This window comes from Harmonia axyridis, chromosome 4 (genome assembly GCF_914767665.1).
Source record: "Harmonia axyridis chromosome 4, icHarAxyr1.1, whole genome shotgun sequence".
Lineage (NCBI taxonomy): Eukaryota > Metazoa > Arthropoda > Insecta > Coleoptera > Coccinellidae > Harmonia > Harmonia axyridis.
The window spans coordinates 9830270-9851808 of record NC_059504.1 but is presented as its reverse complement, the minus strand read 5'-3'; the positions used below and the strand labels follow the sequence as shown (position 1 = coordinate 9851808).

The 21539-nt window shown below is 35.3% G+C and overlaps 2 protein-coding genes across 2 annotated transcripts in view; one reads left to right on the top strand and one right to left on the bottom strand.

Moving 5' to 3' along the window:
* The window catches only part of LOC123678934 (high affinity cGMP-specific 3',5'-cyclic phosphodiesterase 9A), a 146021-nt gene that overhangs the window by 84759 nt on the left and 39723 nt on the right, over nucleotides 1–21539 (bottom strand). The window lies entirely within an intron of this gene.
* The window catches only part of LOC123678936, a 74020-nt gene continuing 57475 nt past the window's right edge, over nucleotides 4995–21539 (top strand). Inside the window, exon 1 of the mRNA XM_045616213.1 lies at nucleotides 4995–5202. Coding sequence (XP_045472169.1) covers nucleotides 5112–5202 — 91 coding nt within the window. The 5' untranslated portion in view covers nucleotides 4995–5111. The remainder of the gene's footprint in view (nucleotides 5203–21539) is intronic.

The following is a 21539-nucleotide window of genomic DNA, read 5'->3' as shown; positions in this document are numbered from 1 at the left end:
AAAATTAACTTATCCTCATCCTTATAAGTATAAACGTATTAGGTTTTCATTTATTGAATTCTCGAACTGGGTAAATCAATAAAACATAACCTAAAAAACTCCGTCCTAAAATATTCAACATGATTTGTAAGATACCTAACAGTAGATTAGATTGATGAAATCAGAAAGGGTTTTCTAATAAGCACTTTCATTTTGAATAGTCCGCTACCTGAGCAACTGACACATTTGAGTCTGTGATCTTTCGACATTTGACAGATGAAAACCAGACCATTGCTGAAAATGGAAGGATACACGCTTCAATAACACATGAAAATGTTAAAATTCGGCTGATATCCTTTTCCATCGTTATTGGCATATCTTTTCTCTTCACAATGATATAAACAGGTATTTATTTCTATTCAAATAAAGGTACTCGTTTTTTTTCAATATCACAATGGAACATCTTATTCGAAAACTCTTTGGTTCCGAGAATGTCATAATCACGTTCCAGGAGAGTAAAATACATAAACAATGCAATCGAAAGAATTCTTCGGAATGCTATGGAACACAATCCAGAAAGCATCAAAGTTGGATAATAAATTTTGTATAATTATTCAATATTACTACCTCCAATATTAAAGTCACTTCGGAATAAAACTTCTATGACTTCATCTTTCAATAATCAACCCAAAAAGGTTCGATTCTTATAAGTAGTTTTCAACGACTATTTCTTTTCATACATAAATATCATTTCTGTAATGCCTCAAGGATCTCCCTTGGGATCTTCACTTTTCATTATTTATATCAACATTGTAGAATGAATCTTTCAAATTTTAAAAATTTTTCAATATACAAAGCTTATATCTCAGTGCAACTTTCACATTATCAGGAAAAATTAGTATAACAACTCTATAACTGTTGCTTCTATTTCAACTGGAAACTATGTCACAATATATTAGGCCAATAGGAAAGTCCCCGGTCTGATGCACAGATGGCGGTGCTAGTATTAAATCCATATGATTTTAGTTAGTAACAACCTTCAAACGATACGTGTCAAAATTTGACAACAGTCTTACCATTAGTTTGTGGAAAATCAACCATCATTTTTGCATCGATATGTAACAATGGATGAAACATGGCTCCATCATTTCACTCCGGGGTCCAATCGACAGTCAGCTGAGTGGACTGCGCACGATGAACCGAATCCAAAGCGAGGAAAAACACAACAGTCAGCTGGCAAGGTTATGGCATCAGTATTCTGGGATGCGCTAGGTATAATATTCACTGATTACCTCCAAAAGGGCTAGACCATGAACAGCAATTATTATATAGCGTTATTGGATCGTTTGAAGGATGAAATCGTTAAAAAACGGCCCCATTTGAAGAAAACAAGGTGCTGTTCCATCAAGACAATGCGTCTTGATACAAATCAATGAAAACAATGGCAAAATTGCCTGAATTGGGCTTCAAATTGTTCTGCAGCCACCGTATTTGCCAGATCTGGCCCCCAGCGACTTTTTCCTGTTCTCAGACCTTGAAAGAATGCCCGCTAGAAAGAAATTTAGCGCCAATGAAGAAGTAATCGTCGAAACTGAGGCCTATTTTGAAGCGAATTGCAAAGCGTACTACAAAAATGGTATCGAAAAGTTGGAAGATCGCTATAATCGCTGTATCGCACTTGAAGGCAACTATGTTGAATAATAAAATCGAATTTTGCCAAAAAGATGTGTTTTACTATGAAAGACCGAGGACTTTTCAATTGGCCTGTTATATCTGGAAACTTTGTCACAATATACATAAAAGTAAATCAATTGGTTGGTCTTGAAAAATTCAATCAAATGAAACTTCTGAGAAAATACAAAGATTTCTGTGAGCATATGGTTCATTTTCAATTGACTGAAGGTGGTTTACGCCAAAGGCAACATTGTTTACGTTCGTCTGTCAGATACTGCAGAACGAAAATCTCAAATCGATATTTACCCAGAATGAGCAAATGCAAATAATGTTTTTCAACTTTTCAACACTGTGTAGGATCGGAGGCGGCTTGTACGAAATGAATGAAATTGTTTACAGCTTAATCAGAGTGGCACAGCCATTGCCACTTTACCTGTCAGACTTGTTTTGTGCCATAATTACAGCTGACATGGCTCTTAAAAATTCAAGAGTAGATGAAAACGAATTAAATTTCACCGTTAAACTTTTTCATTGTACGCCTTTATTTTTTCAGGCATTAACGGACGTATAATAACATTAATTTCAGCAGAATCTTTTCATATTCGGGCCATTCCAGTTGGAAATTGAAAGAAGAATGTAAATGGAGTGACAGCCAAAGAAGTCGAGTTGGTAATCACGAGAAAATTAGAGCGAAACCGCAAAATGTAAATCTGGGAAGGCTTTGAGGTGTTTCGGATCAATTTGAAAATCATGTATTTATAACTAGCTGAAATGGGATCGAGTTGAATTATATTCAAATTAACAGGAGTCGCTCGAATTTTACGAGTGATTCGGCCATTTTCAGAACCACAGAATTAGCAGAGAGAAATGTAAATTTTATGAATCCATTTTTCTTTACGATAATGAATATTTATTTTTGAATTGAATATAATTAAATCGGGAATCACTCAAATAAATATATTTCATTCAATATAAAATACATTAATAACGATATAGTAAAATTGTGGATTTGAAAATATATCACAATCCGACAACGTAATCTAACCTTGTTGAGGACATAAGAAAATTACGTATACTCCCTCTATCTATGTTTATTACGCTATGGCTCACTTTCAACTAAACATATGACGCTACGGAAGACAGTTTCGATTGACATATGTCATTGAAACAGCTGTGAAATCCGGATTACGACTTGGATAACCCATCATAAGGAAATATTTTTAATATGTGATATTTGCGACTTTGAAATGAGAATGTAAATGATGTAATATTAATACATTGAAAAATTGTTATTACAAAATGCGAATAACAGGAGAGACAAGAGCAGTTCAGAGAAAACCTATAAGGAATGAAAAGAAGAATATTGGACATTTGCGATGATGCGGAACAACTAAAATGCTATAAAGTTCAACAAAGTCCAAATTGGCCATCAGATAAATTATGAGGACGAAAGTTTCAGAGTTGTAGCAACTTCTCCAATAAACAATGGATGAAAATTAAATTTACGTCCCAATAGCGTGAAACACATAAAAACCAACCACAGTTTCAGACATCACCTTTTAATAGGTAACTTGATTTATAAACTTCTTCATTAAAAGCTATAACTAGAAGTTCATATGTAGGACCGAGTGTAGGACCTCATGTTGCGAAGTCTAACAGAAATATGAAGTACATAATTATGAAATTCTCCTTACTACTCCAGTTGTTAGTTTGTGTTGAAAAATAATCAGGTTCTGAAATAAAAGAAATAATGAGTACATATTTATATCAAACATTTTGAATACGCAACCATTCTGTATTTTTTCGAAAGAAGCAGAATCTTTGATTTTGCCGCTCATTCATTTGAATTTTATATTTTCATCGGTTATTATATGATGGCTAACAAATAATTTTTAATTTCAGAAAAAGTACCTCCTGAAGCTAGATTCGAACTCGAAACCTCCGAATCACCAATCCAGTGCTCTCACTAACTGAGCTACCGAGGCAGTTGAAAGTTGAAACCGCATATCGTATATACAGGTTGAGTCGGAAGTAACGGGCCAAACTCCAGGAGCGTATTATATACGGGAAATAATTCAAAAAAACTCATATGTTCTCAAACGATTCTCATTTGTTTTCGAGAGTTTTTGAATTATTTTCGAGTGTACAATAAGCTCCTGAAGTTTGGCCCGTTACTTCCGACTAAATCTATGATACCGAATTCTAAAGATGTTTTTTTAGAGCTATAGAACTTTAAATTGCAATAAAACAACGATGGATCATTCGATTGACATGAATTTTATTTATCCGCAAGATAATCTTGTGGCATTACATTTTAAATATGATTTCTGCCATATGCCCGCCACGGTTGGCTCGGATGTAGTCCAATCTGGACGTCCAATTTTCGATGACTTTTTCCAACATTTGTGGCCGTATATCGGCAATAACACGGCGAATGTTGTCTTCAAAATGGTCAAGGGTTTGTGGCTTATCCGCTTATCACAAGATCTTGAAGGCCAATTCACAGGTCCAAAACGTGAAATTAGGCGGTCACCAAACGTGTCTTTCAATAAATCGATTGTGGCACGAGCTGAGTGACATGTTGCGCCGTCTTGTTGGAACCACAGCTCCTGGACATCATGGTTGTTCAATTCAGGAATGAAAAAGTTAGTAATCATGGCTCTATACCGATCACCATTGACTGTAACGTTCTGGTCATCATCGTTTTTGAAGAATTACGGACCAATGATTCCACCAGCTCATAAAGCGCACCAAACAGTCAGTTGTTCTGGATGTAACGGTGTTTCGACATATACTTGAGGATTAGCTTCACTCCAAATGCGGCAGTTATGTTTGTTGACGTAGCCATTCAACCAGAAGTGCGCTTCATCGCTAAACAAAATGAAATGAACGTAGTGCGCGATACGTATTCCGCACAGAACCATTATTTTCGGAATAAAATTGCACTATTTGCAAGCGTTGTTCAGGCGTGAGTCTATTCATGTGGAATTGCCAAACTGAGAATAAATCAGTTGACAACTGTTAAATCGGTCGCCATCTTGAACAGTAATGCCAACTTAAAGTTATATACCTCGAAAAAAAACACCCGTTAGCATCTATTAGCCTCGCTATTAGCAAAACCTTCTCATTTTTTCCAAAATTCAATCTCTTCATTTTGTAACGAAATAACAACGAGAAGATTCATAAAACACGATGGTCCTATCACGAAAACCGCGATTACGAACGACTAAAGCTGTTTCTGACAGTAGGCTCATATACGTAAAAGGGATTTCCAGCTTTATGGATACCAACCATATTTCCCAAGAAAATATTGCAGTCGTGTTGAAATTCAGAGCGTATGGATTGTATTCAAATTTTACGCGTGAAATATGTATAACTTCACTCAACGTTCTGATATTCCAATCGTGTACTATTGTAGATCGTGATGATATAGAACTTTGGCTATCCAGAACAGCGCCATGTGTTCCTGTTTGGCCCTGATATCTGGATATTCAGCCTTGCGAGCATTACGCATTCAAAATATTTACATTTGTATGAATGAAAAAGGATGTAAGTATATTAGATATTTGATTCAATTGAATGAATGGAAAACTTTACTATTTATAATCTTTGTTTTTATTTATTTTATCGTATCAACATTATTATGATCGTTTTATGTTTATGCTTTATTCATAACTATGGGGAACAAAATTAATTGAGAATAATACCTCACATACCAATTAATAATGCCATTATTACTTATTATGAATTATATTTGATTATTAATATGACTTCAATCTTTTGACAATTTCCAAAATTGAAGGTGATTTCTTCGTTATTCATTGCCAGGTTTTATTTTTTATTTTTCTTTATTGCTACTGATTTCGGATGATTCAGCACATCCATGGCTTTTAAGCTGCATAATTTATTATCGAAACATCTTCCTTCTGGATCTTTTGCGCAATTGCTTTTTTGTATCAGGTCTTCTTTTGAATAACCTCTGGCAACCTTTCTTGACTCCCATTCACCCAGCTCTTGCACATATACAAGCTTGTATTCTTGAAATTGAGATATCTAGCAATGTCCTCAAGTATTTCTGTAGGATATAAGGAGTCCTCAGTCTGTAATATGGACTGGTCGCAAATTGAATATTTTTCAAATAATGTTATGAATTTTTGTGTTGGATCAAAAAGTAAGAACTACCGTATTTGTCAGTTTCAATCCAATTCTTCCAATTGTAAACAAGCTCGTAACATGGAATATTTTGGCCATTAGGATGAAGGTACATATTTTTCTGTGAGTTTAGCCAAATACGCTAGTGAAATAACTTCTTCGCCACCTTGAACATGTTATGTTATTTTTCCTATCACAAGACAGTAAATAATCCTTCTTGAATGAAATCTTGGTATCTTCAGGAAGCAAATCTGAACATCCTCGCATATTATGAATTGCATTAGATTCTCATTATATTGATAGATCTTATGAAAGTACAAGAAAATAAAAAAAAGTGGAAGAGTAGCCACTCATGATGAAATGAACAAAACTTCATATTCAAGCTCACCAAATTATTCCAAAAGCTATAAGGTGTGTGAATAAGTCTTTCCCGTTTTTTTTCAAATTTTGAGCCTTTATTGTGAAAAAATGGTTACAAATGAATTATTGAAAGTATTGGCCATCGCTAGCTACAACTTTTCCCCATCTTTCTGGCAACATACGAATCCCGTTGCGAAAAAATTCGACCGGTTTGGCCTCTATCCAGTCATCCACCCATTTTTTGGCTTCCTCGTAGGAATGGAAGTGCTGGTCAGCCAGGCCATGCGTCATCGATCTGAAGAGATGGTAATCAGACGGAGCAATGTCTGGACTATACGGCGGGTGGGGTAGGACTTCCCATTTGAGCGTTTCTAAGTATGTTTTCACCGGCTGTGCAACATGTGGGCGAGCATTGTCATGTTGCAAAATAACTTTGTCGTGCCTGTCGGAGTATTGTGGCCGTTTTTCTCGCAGTGCGCGGCTCAAACGCATCAATTGTCGTCGATAGACCTCGCCTGTGATCCTTTCATTCGGTTTCAGAAGCTCATAGTAAACCACACCTAGCTGGTCCCACCATATACAGAGCATGAGCTTGGCGCCATGAATATTTGGCTTGGCCGTCGATGATGATGCATGACCGGGTAGTCCCCATGATTTTCTTCGCTTCAGATTATCGTAACGGATCCACTTTTCATCGCCAGTCACGATACGATGCAGAAAACCCTTTCTTTTATGTCGCTGAAGCAGCTGTTCGCAAGTGAAAAAACGCCGTTCGACAACTCTCAGCTTCAGTTCGTACGGCACCCAATTTCCTTGCTTTTGGATCATTCCCATGGCTTTCAAACGCTTGGAAATGGTTGTTCGGTCAACTCCCAATGCTTCAGCAAGTTCTTCTTGCGTTTGACACGAATCTTCATCAAGCAAAGTCGCCAATTCTTGATCTTCAAAGATTTGCGGCCGCCCGGAACGCTCCTTGTCTTCCACGTCGAAATCGCCACTTTTGAAGCGTCGAAACCATCCGCGAACACTTGAATCATCGACACAACCTTCTCCATAAGCTTCCTGAAGCAACCGATGCGCCTCGGCAGCAGATTTCTTCAAATTGAACCAATAAAGTGAAACTTCCCGCAAATGACGTCGACTCGGCTCCAATTTCGACATTTTCACGATTTCAAAAATTTATGATGCGAAAAAATTTCAACTAATGTGTTAGTGTGGAATTGTTGACAGATGAATAAGCTTTGATTATGACATATGTAACCATTAAATACTCGCACAGTATTGGTGGCGTCATCTCTTACAAAAAACGGGAAAGACTTATTCACACACCTGATACCTAATTGTATAAAATGACAAATTTTCCCTGATTGTCTCACCAAAAAATCTGTTCCAATTGAAAGATTCAAAATTTAAAATCAGATATTTGTAGATTAGATCGATTGGTATTGTGTTTCCATATTTAAACCAAAAATTGATCGGCAAACATCAATTCTATTCCTAACCGAGTCTACAAATTTCTCGAAACTCCTCAATTCGATTCCAATAAAATGGTATCGTTTCATGTCAACAATAGGCAAGAAACTGCTTCATGAAAAAAATTAATAAACCTCATCTGAAAAGAGAGCTATTTCTGTCACAATCCCGTTGAGAATTCCTACTCTTCCTCTGTGGGTAGCTATTGTAGAGTGCTCGTATTCAGACATCACATTTGAAAGGCCCTTTAAATCACTCCATGGAAAAATATGAGAAAAAAAAACGCAGATGATGTTGGAGTCAATGAACAATGAGATATGTCTTGTCAGTTCTGTAGGAGAATTTATTATCTGACTGAATATGCTTCTGTGGTGCTACCCGATATGAACTTCACTGCGGAAAATTTGAGGATTGATTCGAATCATAGAGTAAAAAACATAGATTGAGGGAGTATACGCCATTTTTACATGTCCCCAACATGGTTAGATTACGTTGTCGGATTGTGATATATTTTGAATTCTACAATTTTACCATATCGTTATGAATGTATATTATAATGAATGAAATATATTTATTTGAGTGATTCCCGATTAAATATGCAAATTTGAATATTTGGAATCTGATATTTTCCTCATTGTCGAATTCATAATAAGCAGAGAATTTATTTTTTTGGTATCTCCCTGCTGAAATCCAAGGTATGGCAACTATTGAGTGCAATATCGTATCACTGATATGTTTTCATTTCCGCGAGCTTCATGTCAAATTTGATAGTTCATGTTGGGGACAAAATTTGCTTACTGGAAATGACATATGCTCCCTCTATCTATGTTTATTACTCTGGGGGTATATCGCTTCGTAGTTTTTACTTGTCAAATGGCAAAAGATGTGACAGCTGCCTAAATAATGATTCTTCAGAATAAGATTTGATTTACCTAGCCGACAGAAATAATAACCAAATGAAACTCTTCATCAATGTTTTATCGGTTTTGATAGCTTCACTGAAAACAACCAGGACCATAGGGAATAAGAGCATAAAAGCTGCTGTCTTCCCCTCAGTTAAACCTTAAATTCAGCGCGGAATATTTCATCATTTCATTTTCAAGCAAACCAGAAAGAGAATACCGGATGAAACATCCTAATAAATTTTTTACCTGGCTCGAAAGAAGAAACATTGTTCCAAGGAAACGATCCGTTAGAGCGGTGCGAAAACATCGCTGAATGAATTCCTCCAACCAAGGGGGCGCCATAAGTCTTTTCCTCCTCCTTGGCGGTAATGAACACTTCTGAATATGTGGAGAGAACTGAAGTTCCTGCTTTTACGCAATCACCGTAATAAACTTGGAATATCTCCCGGGAATCCCGTTCTCTAACCGGAATACAAAGCCGAAAAAGTTTGTCGGTAGAAGCTGCGGAGGAACGCAAACTTGAAGATTTCCAATGTTTATCCTCCGCTTCTTCGTAAATAACTTTCGGCCGCAAAGGAATCAATTGTTTCGCTTCGAATGGACTTAAATGAAAGACATGCATTTGGAAAGATTGAATTTGAGGGCGGAGAGGGGACTAGGTCGATTATTTAATTCCATTTAGGGATTGCGAGGGATTTGCATGGTATGCGGAAATCTTTATTGGAACTGTGTCAGGAAGTCTGTAAAAGGTGGGACGTCTTGTTATTTCTTTCTGTTGATGTTCAAAGCTTTCGAAGATTTTAAAATTTTCATTTGCAAAATACCTTTCAGACTGTCCTGAACAACTTCGATTTCGTATCTGTCTGTCCGTATGTCCGCACATCCTTGTGAGAGTATTTACTGCCTCAATTCTGCTCCGATCTTGATCGAATTTTGGGTTTTCCGGAAGTACCTTACTGAGAATATTTCTAATGAAGCCCGTAGTAATGACGAAAACCCAGGTTTGTCGATTTCTCCTCGATCTTTGGAATAAGGCATTTCACAAACGACTTAACACCGTATTTTGCATGAAGACTTAGGTCTTAAGGCTTTCAAAGTTCAGTCAACACAAAAACTTAAGCCGGCCGATCACCAGCAGCGTTGTATCTTTGCTGATTGATTCCTTGAAATGCATTAGTGGAACTTTTAGATCTACACCTTTCGATTGTTTACCAGTGCTATCATATATACTTCTGCCTCATATTCGTAGACAGGTCTCAGTCAAGAAATCTTGGAACAAATTTCATTTCTTCCCGAACTTATATCCAATTGTATCTCACCTCCCAGATACTAGAACTGCCAGATTAAAGTCACGTAAACCTTTATGGATTAATACATTCCTTCAATATAATGAAAGTGACAAAAAAATTTGGCATTAGGAATGGAGTTCTTGTAATGTCTCCAACAAAAGTCTAATCGTTGATTCTTCAGAGAAAGTTCTAGGTTTCAATCTTCCTAAGAAAATTTGATGTATTTAAAATCGACTAAGGAGTGGTCATGGTCATTGTAATAGTATACTCTTCAAATGGCATTGTATTGATAGTCCACCATGTGAGTATTGTGTAGAAGAAACCATTGACCACTTGGTGAATACTTGTTCAATTTATAAATTTCATGGTGGTTTCCAAGTTTCCAATTTCAGTTTCAGATTCTTTTCTAGAATGGGTCGCTAAATTCAAATCAGTATACTGGAAACTAATATTTAGTACTCCGCCTGGTTCGTTTTTTTTGTTTCAGGATTTAATTAGAAAGTCGTCACCTTTTGGTGCAGTTTTTGGGCTGGTGGTGTCATTGGGCCTGACATATTCGAAAACGATTCTGATGCAACTGTTACAGTGAATGGATTTCGCTACCAAGCTATGATTGATGATTTTTTTATGGCCGCAATTGAAGGATAAACTATGTAAGTTCATTCTCAAAAAGACAAAGCTACATGCCTTAAAATAAACGAAACAATCGCAATTTAGCATAAAAAGTTTTCAGGCCTTGTTATTTCACGAAGAGGTGATCACAATTGGTCACTGAGTTCTTTTGTCTTCACACTTTTTTCTTCGAAGCCACGTCAATCCCTTCAACTCTTATTTTCAGAGAGAATAGAGTGAAAGTCAAAATTGAATGAAGACTTCCTTCTTTCATCTTTCTTTTAACACAAATAATAGATAAACATCAAAAAGATGTTGAAATGGTTTTTCACATATCCAAACAATTAATTGAACTCAACGATAGGTACATCCCAGCTCATTTCGTTCAATCCACAACAATAGTTTCACAAAATAATCTTGGTTTTTCATCATTTTCAAAACAACCTCATCCTGCACAATGAAAAAGATGAAACCTCAGATGACATAGTCAAAAAAAAAATCTTTTTTTTTCTATTCATTCCAACAGACATATTTAGCAACATTTCGAGGTTAATGATTCAACTGGTAGATAGAATCCTATTTGCTAGCAAACTTTTATGATGATGTCAGTCGGTAGACAAGTTTCATTTTACAGCTTTCATAAGAATTGCGTATGAAACATCTCATGACGCATTCAGAAGAAAAGGGAAAAGGAAGGAGGCTACAGGAAATAGGTGACAAGGGTTGAGACAAGACGATTTCAGCAGTCTGGAATCGTGTTTGATCTCAATATATTTTTCAGACAGTTGGTAATGAATATTGCAGATATTTTCTGACTTGTTCTACTGTTAGTGAGGGTTTCAAATTATGTGATGTTAGATATGGATGTTTACATTTCATTCTTTGATTCGATTTGGGCATTATACAATATGAAATGATAAAAATAGCATAATGGCTTAATGGTTATGGCACTGGCAGCGTCATATGATTTTTGTTTTTCTCGAAACTTGGTACTCACAGAGTTTCAAACGATGGGCGTAAGATTTTTAAAATACAGGTGTGTTTACTGAATATATTTTGTTTGGAATAATTCTAGCGCCATTGCAATATTGGACTCTTAGATGAAAAAAGGTTTTGACTATTTTCTATTATTTTCATCGATACAAACCATACGATGTTGTATGTTTTTAAACTCAGTTAAAATTAAGCTTTCAAAAAAAGGCACAGAAATAAAGTGTTTTCTTTTAAAATAATATAATTTTGGGTCAAAACTATATATTTGAAAATGCTGCTAAAAAGGCGATTACGCCATTAGATTTGATGTGAAAAAGTAGCTGTAAATGTTTAAGTTTCAGAGCTCTATCGTCAGTATTAGCGGAGATATCTTTTTTTTTTTTTGGTATCGCCATTTTTCCATGTTTCATTTAGAACTCGAAAATTGAAGAAGGTGCCCAGTAATAAATATTACTGTTGTTAGCTTCTCAGGAAAAGAAAACAAGAATGGGGTATCAGATTTTGTCTATCTTCTGTGGATCAAAAAGTGTAGTTTTAAAACATCGAAATTTGCCCACTCTGTACATGTATCACTCTTGAAGGACTGGGTCTAGGATAACGACTGAACTCGAATGTTCAAGGAAAAATGTAGGTATCTTAGGGATAGGGCCTGGGACTTTTTGAGTGAAGTTTTATACCTTACTGTATTTTTCTTAAAAAAATTGAGATTAGTCATGATAGTAGTAGAAGTTTTGTTTGTGATAGTAGAATTAACAGTAATAGGCATTCTGTATCGACTTCATCATCAATGTGAACCATAGTAAATTTCAATTTGCATTTTCACTCCATTCGGACCTCAGAGTCCAGGTCCTTGTGAATGATTTATGACAACATTATACGGAATTCGAAATATCCGAGGTGTATCCGGATGGAATTAACTCCTTCAGGTCAAACATAAAATCGCTCATCGTAATAATGAGAAAGGGAAGGTAATTCGAGCTCCTTCTACTAATGAAATAGATCTACTCAATCCTCGTGAATTCAATTTCAGTTAATGTATCTCATTATCCTACAGTCCAAGTGAAACACGCTGATGTGTGGGCTCCAAACGTTGAACATTAATTAGATTGGATAATTCTGATACTCAGTTTATTATTTCAGCACACGGAGAGAAGGGTAGAGCTAAAGTTTTGGCCTGATTTTACATATCACAATTTGATTAGTTCGTACCCAGCAAACTGGTAGTAGATGAATTCAAAAACTCCTGATAAACTATTTTTTCTAATGAAAGCCTTGATTTTTAGAATAGGTAGAGGTAGAGCCACGAATCTTCACAGTCACATCTACACAAGATGTTCCAACGAAAATTTGACACATCAGAAACGAAGAATTTTCCGGAATTTTCGAATATATAAAAAAATAGGTCAACTTTTGTTTTGAGGCGGACGAATTTCCAGTGGGTTTGAAAGTTAGCAGGCCAATTGAAAAGTCTCCGGTCTAGCATAGTGAAACACATTTTTTTTGTCAAAATTCGATTTTATTATTCAACATAGTTGCCTTCGAGGGCGATACAGCGATTATATCGATCTTCCAACTTTTCGATACCATTTTTGCGCTGCAAAATAGGCCTCAGTTTCGGTGATTACTTCTTCATTGGCATTAAATTTCTTTCTAGCCAGCATTTTTTTTTAGGTCTGATTACAAGAAAAAGTCTCTGACGGCCAAATCTGGGGAATGCGGTTAATGCAGAAGCAATTCGAAGGCGAATTTATGCAATTTTGCAATTGTTTTCATTGATTTGTGATACGGCGCGTTGTCTTGATGAAACACCACCTTTTTTTTCTTCAAATGGGGCCGTTTTTAACGATTTCATACTTCAAACGATCCAATAACGCTATATAATAATCGCTGTTGATGGTCTGGCCCTTTTGGAGGTAATCAATGAATATTTTACCTTGCGCATCCCAGAATACTGATGCCAGAACCTTGCCAGCTGACTGTTGTGTTTTTCTTCGCCTTGGATTTGGTTCATCGTGTGCAGTACACTCAGCTAACTGTCGATTGGACTCCAGAGTGAAATGATGGAGCCATGTTTCATCCATTGTCACATATCGACGCAAAAATTCAGGTTTATTGCACTTAAACATCTTCAAACACCGCTCAGAATCATTAACACGTTGTTGCTTTTGATCGATTGTGAGCTCGCGCGGCACCCATTCTTCACACAGCTTTCTCATGTATAAATGAATGTGAATGATATGATGTACACGTTCAGATGATATCTTCATAATGTCTGCTATCTTGATCGACTTCATTTCACGGTCACTCAAAATTATTTTGTGAACTTTTTTCAATTTTTCGTCGGTGACAGCCTCTTTTGGGCGTCCACTGCGTTCGCCGTCTTCGGTGCTTATTTCACCACGTTTAAACTTTGCATACCAATCAATGATGGTTGATTTTCCTGATGCAGACCCTGATGAAGATTTTGCTTCTACTGTATTTTTTCCCTTCTGAACGCAATATTTTACAGCACACGAAATTCTTTTTCTTCCAGCTTTTTTCAAACAACAAATGTAGTTATACTCACAACGCAATATCTCACAAACTAATGGTCGGACTGCTGTCAAATTTTGACACGTTTCGTTTGAAGGTTGGTACTAACTAAAAATCATATGGATTTAATACTAGCACTGCTATCTGTGCATCAGACCGGGGACTTTTCAATTGGCCCAATATTTATGTTCTGTAAGCAACCGAGTTGAAATTTACAAAATCTGTTTATTATTCACGAAAAATGTAAAATGTATTATCAGAAGGTGATGTTGAACCGACCAAACTCAAGAACCTAGAGTTTTGAAGAATTCAAATTAATTTTCAAGTTCTGTATCAGGGAGAAAGAATTGCTATGACGACATTTCTAAGATGAGGATCGTCAAAGCTGACAACTGCTGAATTATATGAAAATAATTCCAAGAAGTCAACTTAGCTTATGAAGGAAATTGCATTTTTCCTTTGACATCAAAATGCTACTTCTCACCCGCAAACGCGGGCGTTAAAACGTACTTTAACGCGCGGTCGGACGTAAATGAATCTTTTGAAATTCCTTCATTCAAAGCTAATTCCCAACAGAAGCTCCACCAACAGAATACCCACGTAAAAATACCTGAAAGCTCTCACAACTCAACAGAACTTCATCAACAATATTTTTCCTCATCGCATATACATTTACGATGGAAATCAATATCTTTCTGCCCCAATTCTGCCTTGGGGCTATTGAATTTTCATCCTGTATTTTCCTACTTCTTCCTATTCAGATACACTTCTTGTTTCGCGATATGGAAGACGAATTTCCGAGGATATATGTTCAATTCTCTCACCGACAACAAAAAACAATTCAGTCGAGCGCTCGTGATTTTTTTTCATTTCTATTCTTTTGTATGTGTGTGACTGTACGACGCCACGCGGTCTCCTTGTGTCAATTCCAATTCCTTCTATCAGACGACTGCTGAGAGAATTGGCGAAAGGTTGGTGTTAATACACCTGTATTTTCTATTTGAGGGGGAGAGCAGAAAGCTTTTTCGCGAAAATAGCATTCTGGGGATCACGTTTTCTCTGTTCTTGAAGGGGCTGATCGAATTCGTTTATTTCAACGGCTTCATTCCGGATGGAGTTTGGGAAGAGAGTTGGTTTTCACAGATCACTGAAAGTTCCATCCTCGCCATTTAGACAGCATGTGCATATTTACGTTTCAAGTTATTCAGATGGACGTTTATTCATATTATCGTATGAAAAAAGGTGGTTTTCATAGATCACTGAAAGAGACATCCTCGCCAGGGGATTCTGAGAAACCAACCAAATTATCTTTATATCTTCCAACTCGCTCTGCTCGCCGAAGGGGCTCCGCCCCTTGGACCCCGTCACTATGCCGGTAGATCCTTCACTGGGTATCCCTCTAGAAAATAAAAGTTTTTTTTTGGAAACCTTGTATCGTAAGCTGATTTTAGACGATTCACTCGGTATACTATGCTGATTCTAGGGTAGAATTCTATATGACTTCTTTCCTAGAACATACCGTTTCGCCCTTGCTCACATGAAAATATTTGATGCAAATAACTTTCCATGACGACAAATCAAGGGCGGTCCTAGCCTTAAATTTTGAGGGGGTTCGCCGTTAAGGGTTTCGAGTTTTTCTATGGTACCAAATCCCAGATTACACCGATATCAAGCTTAACCTCTCAAAAATATTTATATTTAGATATTTATATGAATATTTATAGAGGTTGTTTCATGTTCGAAGGCCTATTAGACGTTTCTGGAGAACGGGGCCGATTTGAAATCTGAAAATTCAGAATATGACATTGTTCATGATGCCCTATTCAGCTAAAATATTTTAGAAGTTCTGGCACTTCCGGTTATACAAGAATAAAAAAAAATTCTTCGAAGAAAACATTTTTTTTCATTTTATGTCTCAGATATTATCAAGATTTCCATTCTCAATTACTCTCTGCTAAAATTATTGCGTTAGTTCTCATAGTTTTGAAAATATTAAGAAAAAACCTTAAAAAAGAGAGAATTGCCATAGTCAGTATCACGTGAATTATTTTCACTGTGAATATCCTATGCGTAGGTATACTCAATTCACTTTCACAAACTAGAATGATGTTGGAATATCGTGCATATCTTGAATTTGAAAAATATCATCACAGGGTGTTTCAAATATTGTGCCAAAAATTGTGAACAAAATTTGTTCATAACTTTCGATTTTCAAATCTGAACCCAATTTTTTTGTGATTTCGTTGAATTCTACGGTAAAAAATAAGGGTAGTGTTCAAACATGATTGTGCTCTCAAATTCAATAATTCAAGAGTTATTCGAGATTTTATGAATTTATGTTATACGTACTAGGGTCAATTTCATTCAATCTGTTTCTAGAGTGCGTTTCAAATATTCAATTATTTCAAAGTGACAGGTGTACTCATTATTGAATCTAGTAGATTATAATTTGACGATATGAATCCCCGTTATTCAAATAATGAAATTCTGGATCTATTCCATATCTACGGTGAATGCAACAGAATTGTTTCGAGAACTTGTCGAGCATTCAATCAGAAATATCCACATTTACCACCAATTGACGAGAAGATAATTCGGAAGGATGTTTCAAACTTTCTGTTACTCCCTTTTCATCACCACGCTGATTTTTTCCTGAATTCATAAAATGTATTCTACCGCTTTTTCATATGAATAGAATTGGCACACAGGAGTCCTGCATGATTTTATTTCATTTGGTAGGTAGAGGTTTTTGTCTTCTAGGTAGGTACTCCATCCAGTATAATGGATATTCATGAAGTATGCAACATCCTTTCAAGAAGATGAGGAAATTTCTGATTTAAAATTTGATGAGTTCTACCAATAATTCTATTGCATTCATCGTGAATATGGAATTAGATATTTATAATACAAGTGCAGAACTTACTGATATTCTTCCAAGAGTTCAAAATGACCGAGTGGTAGAATGAGCCGTCTGTACGAGTTTTAAACATTATGTTCCCGAATTCACTGCCTTTTTATTGAAATTGACGGAAATTTCCATAAACATCTATTAGTGATTTTTGCATTGAAAAACGTTGGTTGGCAGAACAGTTTTCTGTATCACAAATTTGACAAATAATAGATAAATCCGTTCCAGTCTATTTTGTTCCACAAAATGTGCCGGAAAGAACTGATTTGCCACTTAATTAGAGAAAAGTATATCCAGAATTTTGTCATTTGAATATCGGAAATTCAATTCGTGAAATCAAATTAGTGAAGCTTTGATAATGAAAATACCTGTCACATGTAAAGTAATTAGATATTTGAATTTCTATGGTCATAGAGTATTAGCTAGTCTGTCTGGAAACAGATCGAATAAAATTGACCCTACGTATAACATAAATTCATAAAATCTTGAATTATTGAATTTGAGAGCATAATCATGTTTGGACACTACCCTTATTTTTTACCGTAGAATCCAGCGAAATCACAAAAAAATAGGGTTCTAATTTGAAAATCGAAAGTTATGATCAAAGTTTGTTCACAATTTTTGGCACAATATTTGAAACACCCTGTGATGATATTTCTCAAATTCAAGATATGCACGATGTTCCAACATCATTTTAGTTTGAGAAAGTGAATTGAAATAGGCATAGGATATTCACAGTAAAAATAATTCAGGTAATTGTGACTAAGGAAATTCTCTCTTTTTTACGGTTTTTCCTTGATATTTTGAAAAGTAGGAGGACTAACACAATAATTTTAGCAAAGAGTAATTGAGAATGGAAATATCGATAATATCTGAGACATTTAAAATGAAAAAAAAGTTTGTTTTGAAAAAAATTTTTTTAATTCTTATATAACCGGAAGCGCCTGAACTTCGAAAATATTTTAGCTGAACAATATCATATTCCGAAATTTTAGATTTAGGCGTACAACTTTGGTACTGCCGTTTTGCAATAGCTGGCTGTAACGGTAAGTGGTAGTCGAAATGAATATATCGTAGATGTCATACAATAAGTTTAGTTATTTGTGAACATAACGCCATCGACATGTTAGTCGATTTGTGTCTGCATCATAAAGTTATTCACGATTAACCATGTCAGCTTACGAGCCAAATTCTCGTCATTTGAGGGAGGTTTTAATTTTCTACTGAAATATGAATAAATCTGCGGCTGAGGCTCATCGAATGCTCTCAAATACCTATGGTGAGGCCGCAATTAGTGAAAGAACGTGCCGAGAGTGGTTTCAACGCTTCAAGAATGGTGATTTTGATGTCGAAGACCAGCATCGCGGTGGAAGAGAGAAGGTTTTTGAAGATGCATAATTGGAGGCAATACTTGATCAAGACTCATTTCAAACGCAACAATAGTTGACAGGATCATTAGGACTACAAACCATTTCAAAACGCCTGAAAGTCATAGGAATGATTCAGAAACAAGAAAAGTGGGTGTCGTACGAGTTGAAGCCAGGAGATGTTTGAACGGAGTTTGTTTGTTTGTGAACAGCTGCTTTCGAGGCAAAGCCGGAAGGAATTTCTGCATCGGATTGGGACTGGAGACGAGAAACGGGTTCATTACGATAATTCCAAGCACATAAAATCATGTGGATATCCCAGCCATGCTTCCACGTCGACGGCTAAACCGAATATTCTCGGTTCTAAGGTCATGCTCAGTATTTGGTGGGACCAGCTCGGCGTAGTGTATTATGAGTTGTTAAAACCGACTGAAACGATCACAGGCGATCGTTATCGAACGCAATCAATTGAGAGACAAACCGCCGCAATACGACGAGAGAGTAGATGAATTGGTTTTACTGCATGACAATGCTCGACTCCATGTTGCGAAAGTCAAGATATACTTGAAAAAGTTGAAATGGGAATTCCTACCTCACCCGACGTATTCTCCAGACGTTGCTCCCTCGGACTATCACTTGTTTCGATCAATAGAATACAGCCTGGCTGACCAGCTGACCTATCTTATGAAGAATTAAAAACTTGGATCGATTCGTGGATCGCTTCAAAAGATGACCAGTTTTTTCAATTCGTACGCTGCCCGAAAGATGTGAGAAAGTATAGTGATCAGCGATGGGCAATATTTCGAATCATAAATGTATAACCAGTGTTTTACAATAAAGCCTCAAATTTCGGTAAAAAAATTTGTGCGCTTATGTATTTGTTATATTATAATATATTTATTTACTTATCACGATTTTAGCCATTCAGGTAGAAATTTAAAAAAAATAGTAAATCTATTGTTTCATAAGAAAAAAAAGAAGACAATTGGCAAGTAATTATAACACAAAATCTAATTTGGTCTGTGAACCCTTGAAAACATTGTAATCACAGCTTCGTCGTCAACATCAATGTCCCTGTATATGTTCAGGAGGACTAAACTGAATCCGATGCCAATATCGAAAAAACCGGAATAACACCATATGAACTACCATTTATTCATCACGGAAATAAACTTGCCGAATTTTCTGCTCGAATAGCTGTGCGAAAATTATGAGTTTCCATACAGTTTTATAATACGTCATAATCTCAAACAATCTATTAATATGAATTTCCACCAAGTAAAAAACCGATCCCATCAAGAAGATCTGGCATACAGGCAACGTTGCAGATTATTAGACCTAATATTAGGTCTATGCATCTGACACACGTTACGTATTAAACATGATGGCCGCCGCCATATATAAACAATCGATAAAACCATCGATTTTGACGAAAAAAAGGCATTTTTATTTCAGGGAAAGCTTGAATTGTGATTAATTAATCATTTCTAACGAGAATCAGTTAATAAAATACAAGAAAACTAGCTATTAATGTGGATAACCTCACCTTCATTGAGCCAATTTCACAATTAAAAAAAAAAACTAGCTGGATTGAGGAATTTATGACAGCGGATTTGTGATTTAAGACCCAAAATAAGTAAGTCTGCAAAATTTCATCACTTTTGAATCATTATTAAAATTAATTCTATATAGTAAACATTGTTTTTCTTTTCAGAAGATGAATTATTTTCGTTTGGATGGATAATTATACAGGATATTTATTTGTCGAATATCAATTAGAAGTATCTAGAGATGTTGGACCAATTCAAGTCTGAAAATTGAGATTAAAGCTTCAAATTATTAACTAATTTGTAAAGAAATACACAATATTTGATCAACAATTATATAGGGTGCATATATTTAAAGTAGTAATTAGACATTTTGAAATTTGAAATTCTCATTTCTCTAGAAATGGCAATTTCTTTCTTTTTTAAAAAGTTTGGGAAAAATGCATAATCAAAATGTGAGAGTTATTATCAGTCAATAGAAATACTACCTGAAAAAGAAACTGCATTCAATGTTTATTTTCAGTTTTGACAAATATTGAATTTACATAATCATTCGATAAGATCTATGAAAAGACCTACAGTGAAATTTTGTTTTAGGAATATTCAGTATAGCTATAATAAACTGAAAAGGGGCAGAATGAATAGATCTACCTTTCAAAAACCCATGGCTAATGTTGCCTTACAAACAATCGTAATAATATCATATATTCTTTGAGAAATCAGGTTATAAGAAGTCCCTCATTTCCGAGGTTCATCAATACTTTTTTCAGTTGAGCAACAAATTATACTTCTATTTCATAATTTATTAAGAAATACAATATTCGATCAACAATTATATAGGGTGTATATATTTAGAATACAAGGAAGGACACCTTTTGAAATCTAAAAATTTGGTTAATAGTAGATTATTTTCCATAATTTATAATATTGAAAGACCAATTGGACATTCCTGAAGAACTAAGGCATTTTTAGAATCTGAAAATTGTATCGATGAATTTTGCATACTCTTCTGTTGCATATTTCTTGAAGGTATATGGACAAAAATGATTTTTGTGGGTTCTGGTGAATGATCAAAGGGATACAGGTAACAATTTCATTAATACCAGTCGCGATGTAGTTATCATAGATAAGGGATGATATAGAAATTTCACTAGATAATTCTGATTCAGTGGAGGACAGCTGAATTCAAGCTTAATCGTGATGGTTCGTTACGTTATAGAGCAAGCTTGTAGCTCTGGGTTTTACTCAGAAGTAAATTGAACAGGGCAATATATATAGTAAATGAAATTTTGACAGATATTAGTTGAAAAAGATCAACAATTGAGCATTGTATTTACATAAAATCAAAAAATAACTTGCTAACTGTTGTTGCATTGTACTTGGATGACTTTTTTGTTTTAACAAATGTTAATTCTGAATGAATATATCTGATAGAAAATTTAAGTGATAATTTTATCATAAAGAATTTAGGGAAAGCTAAAAATGTTTAGGGATGAATATCACTAGAAATTATGAAAAAGGTAGTATAGTAATTGTTTATATTCTTCAAATATGTATTGCAATAATTCAACATGTCTAATTGTAAACATATGAAAACTCCTTTGAAAACTTAATTGAAATTTGATTCAACAAAAGAGAGTTGTAATAATAGGTATATACATTTTTATAAAAGTTTAATCATTCATTCATGACATGGCAGGTATTAATAAATAGTTACCTTTTAAAGTATTTTATACCTACATTGAATT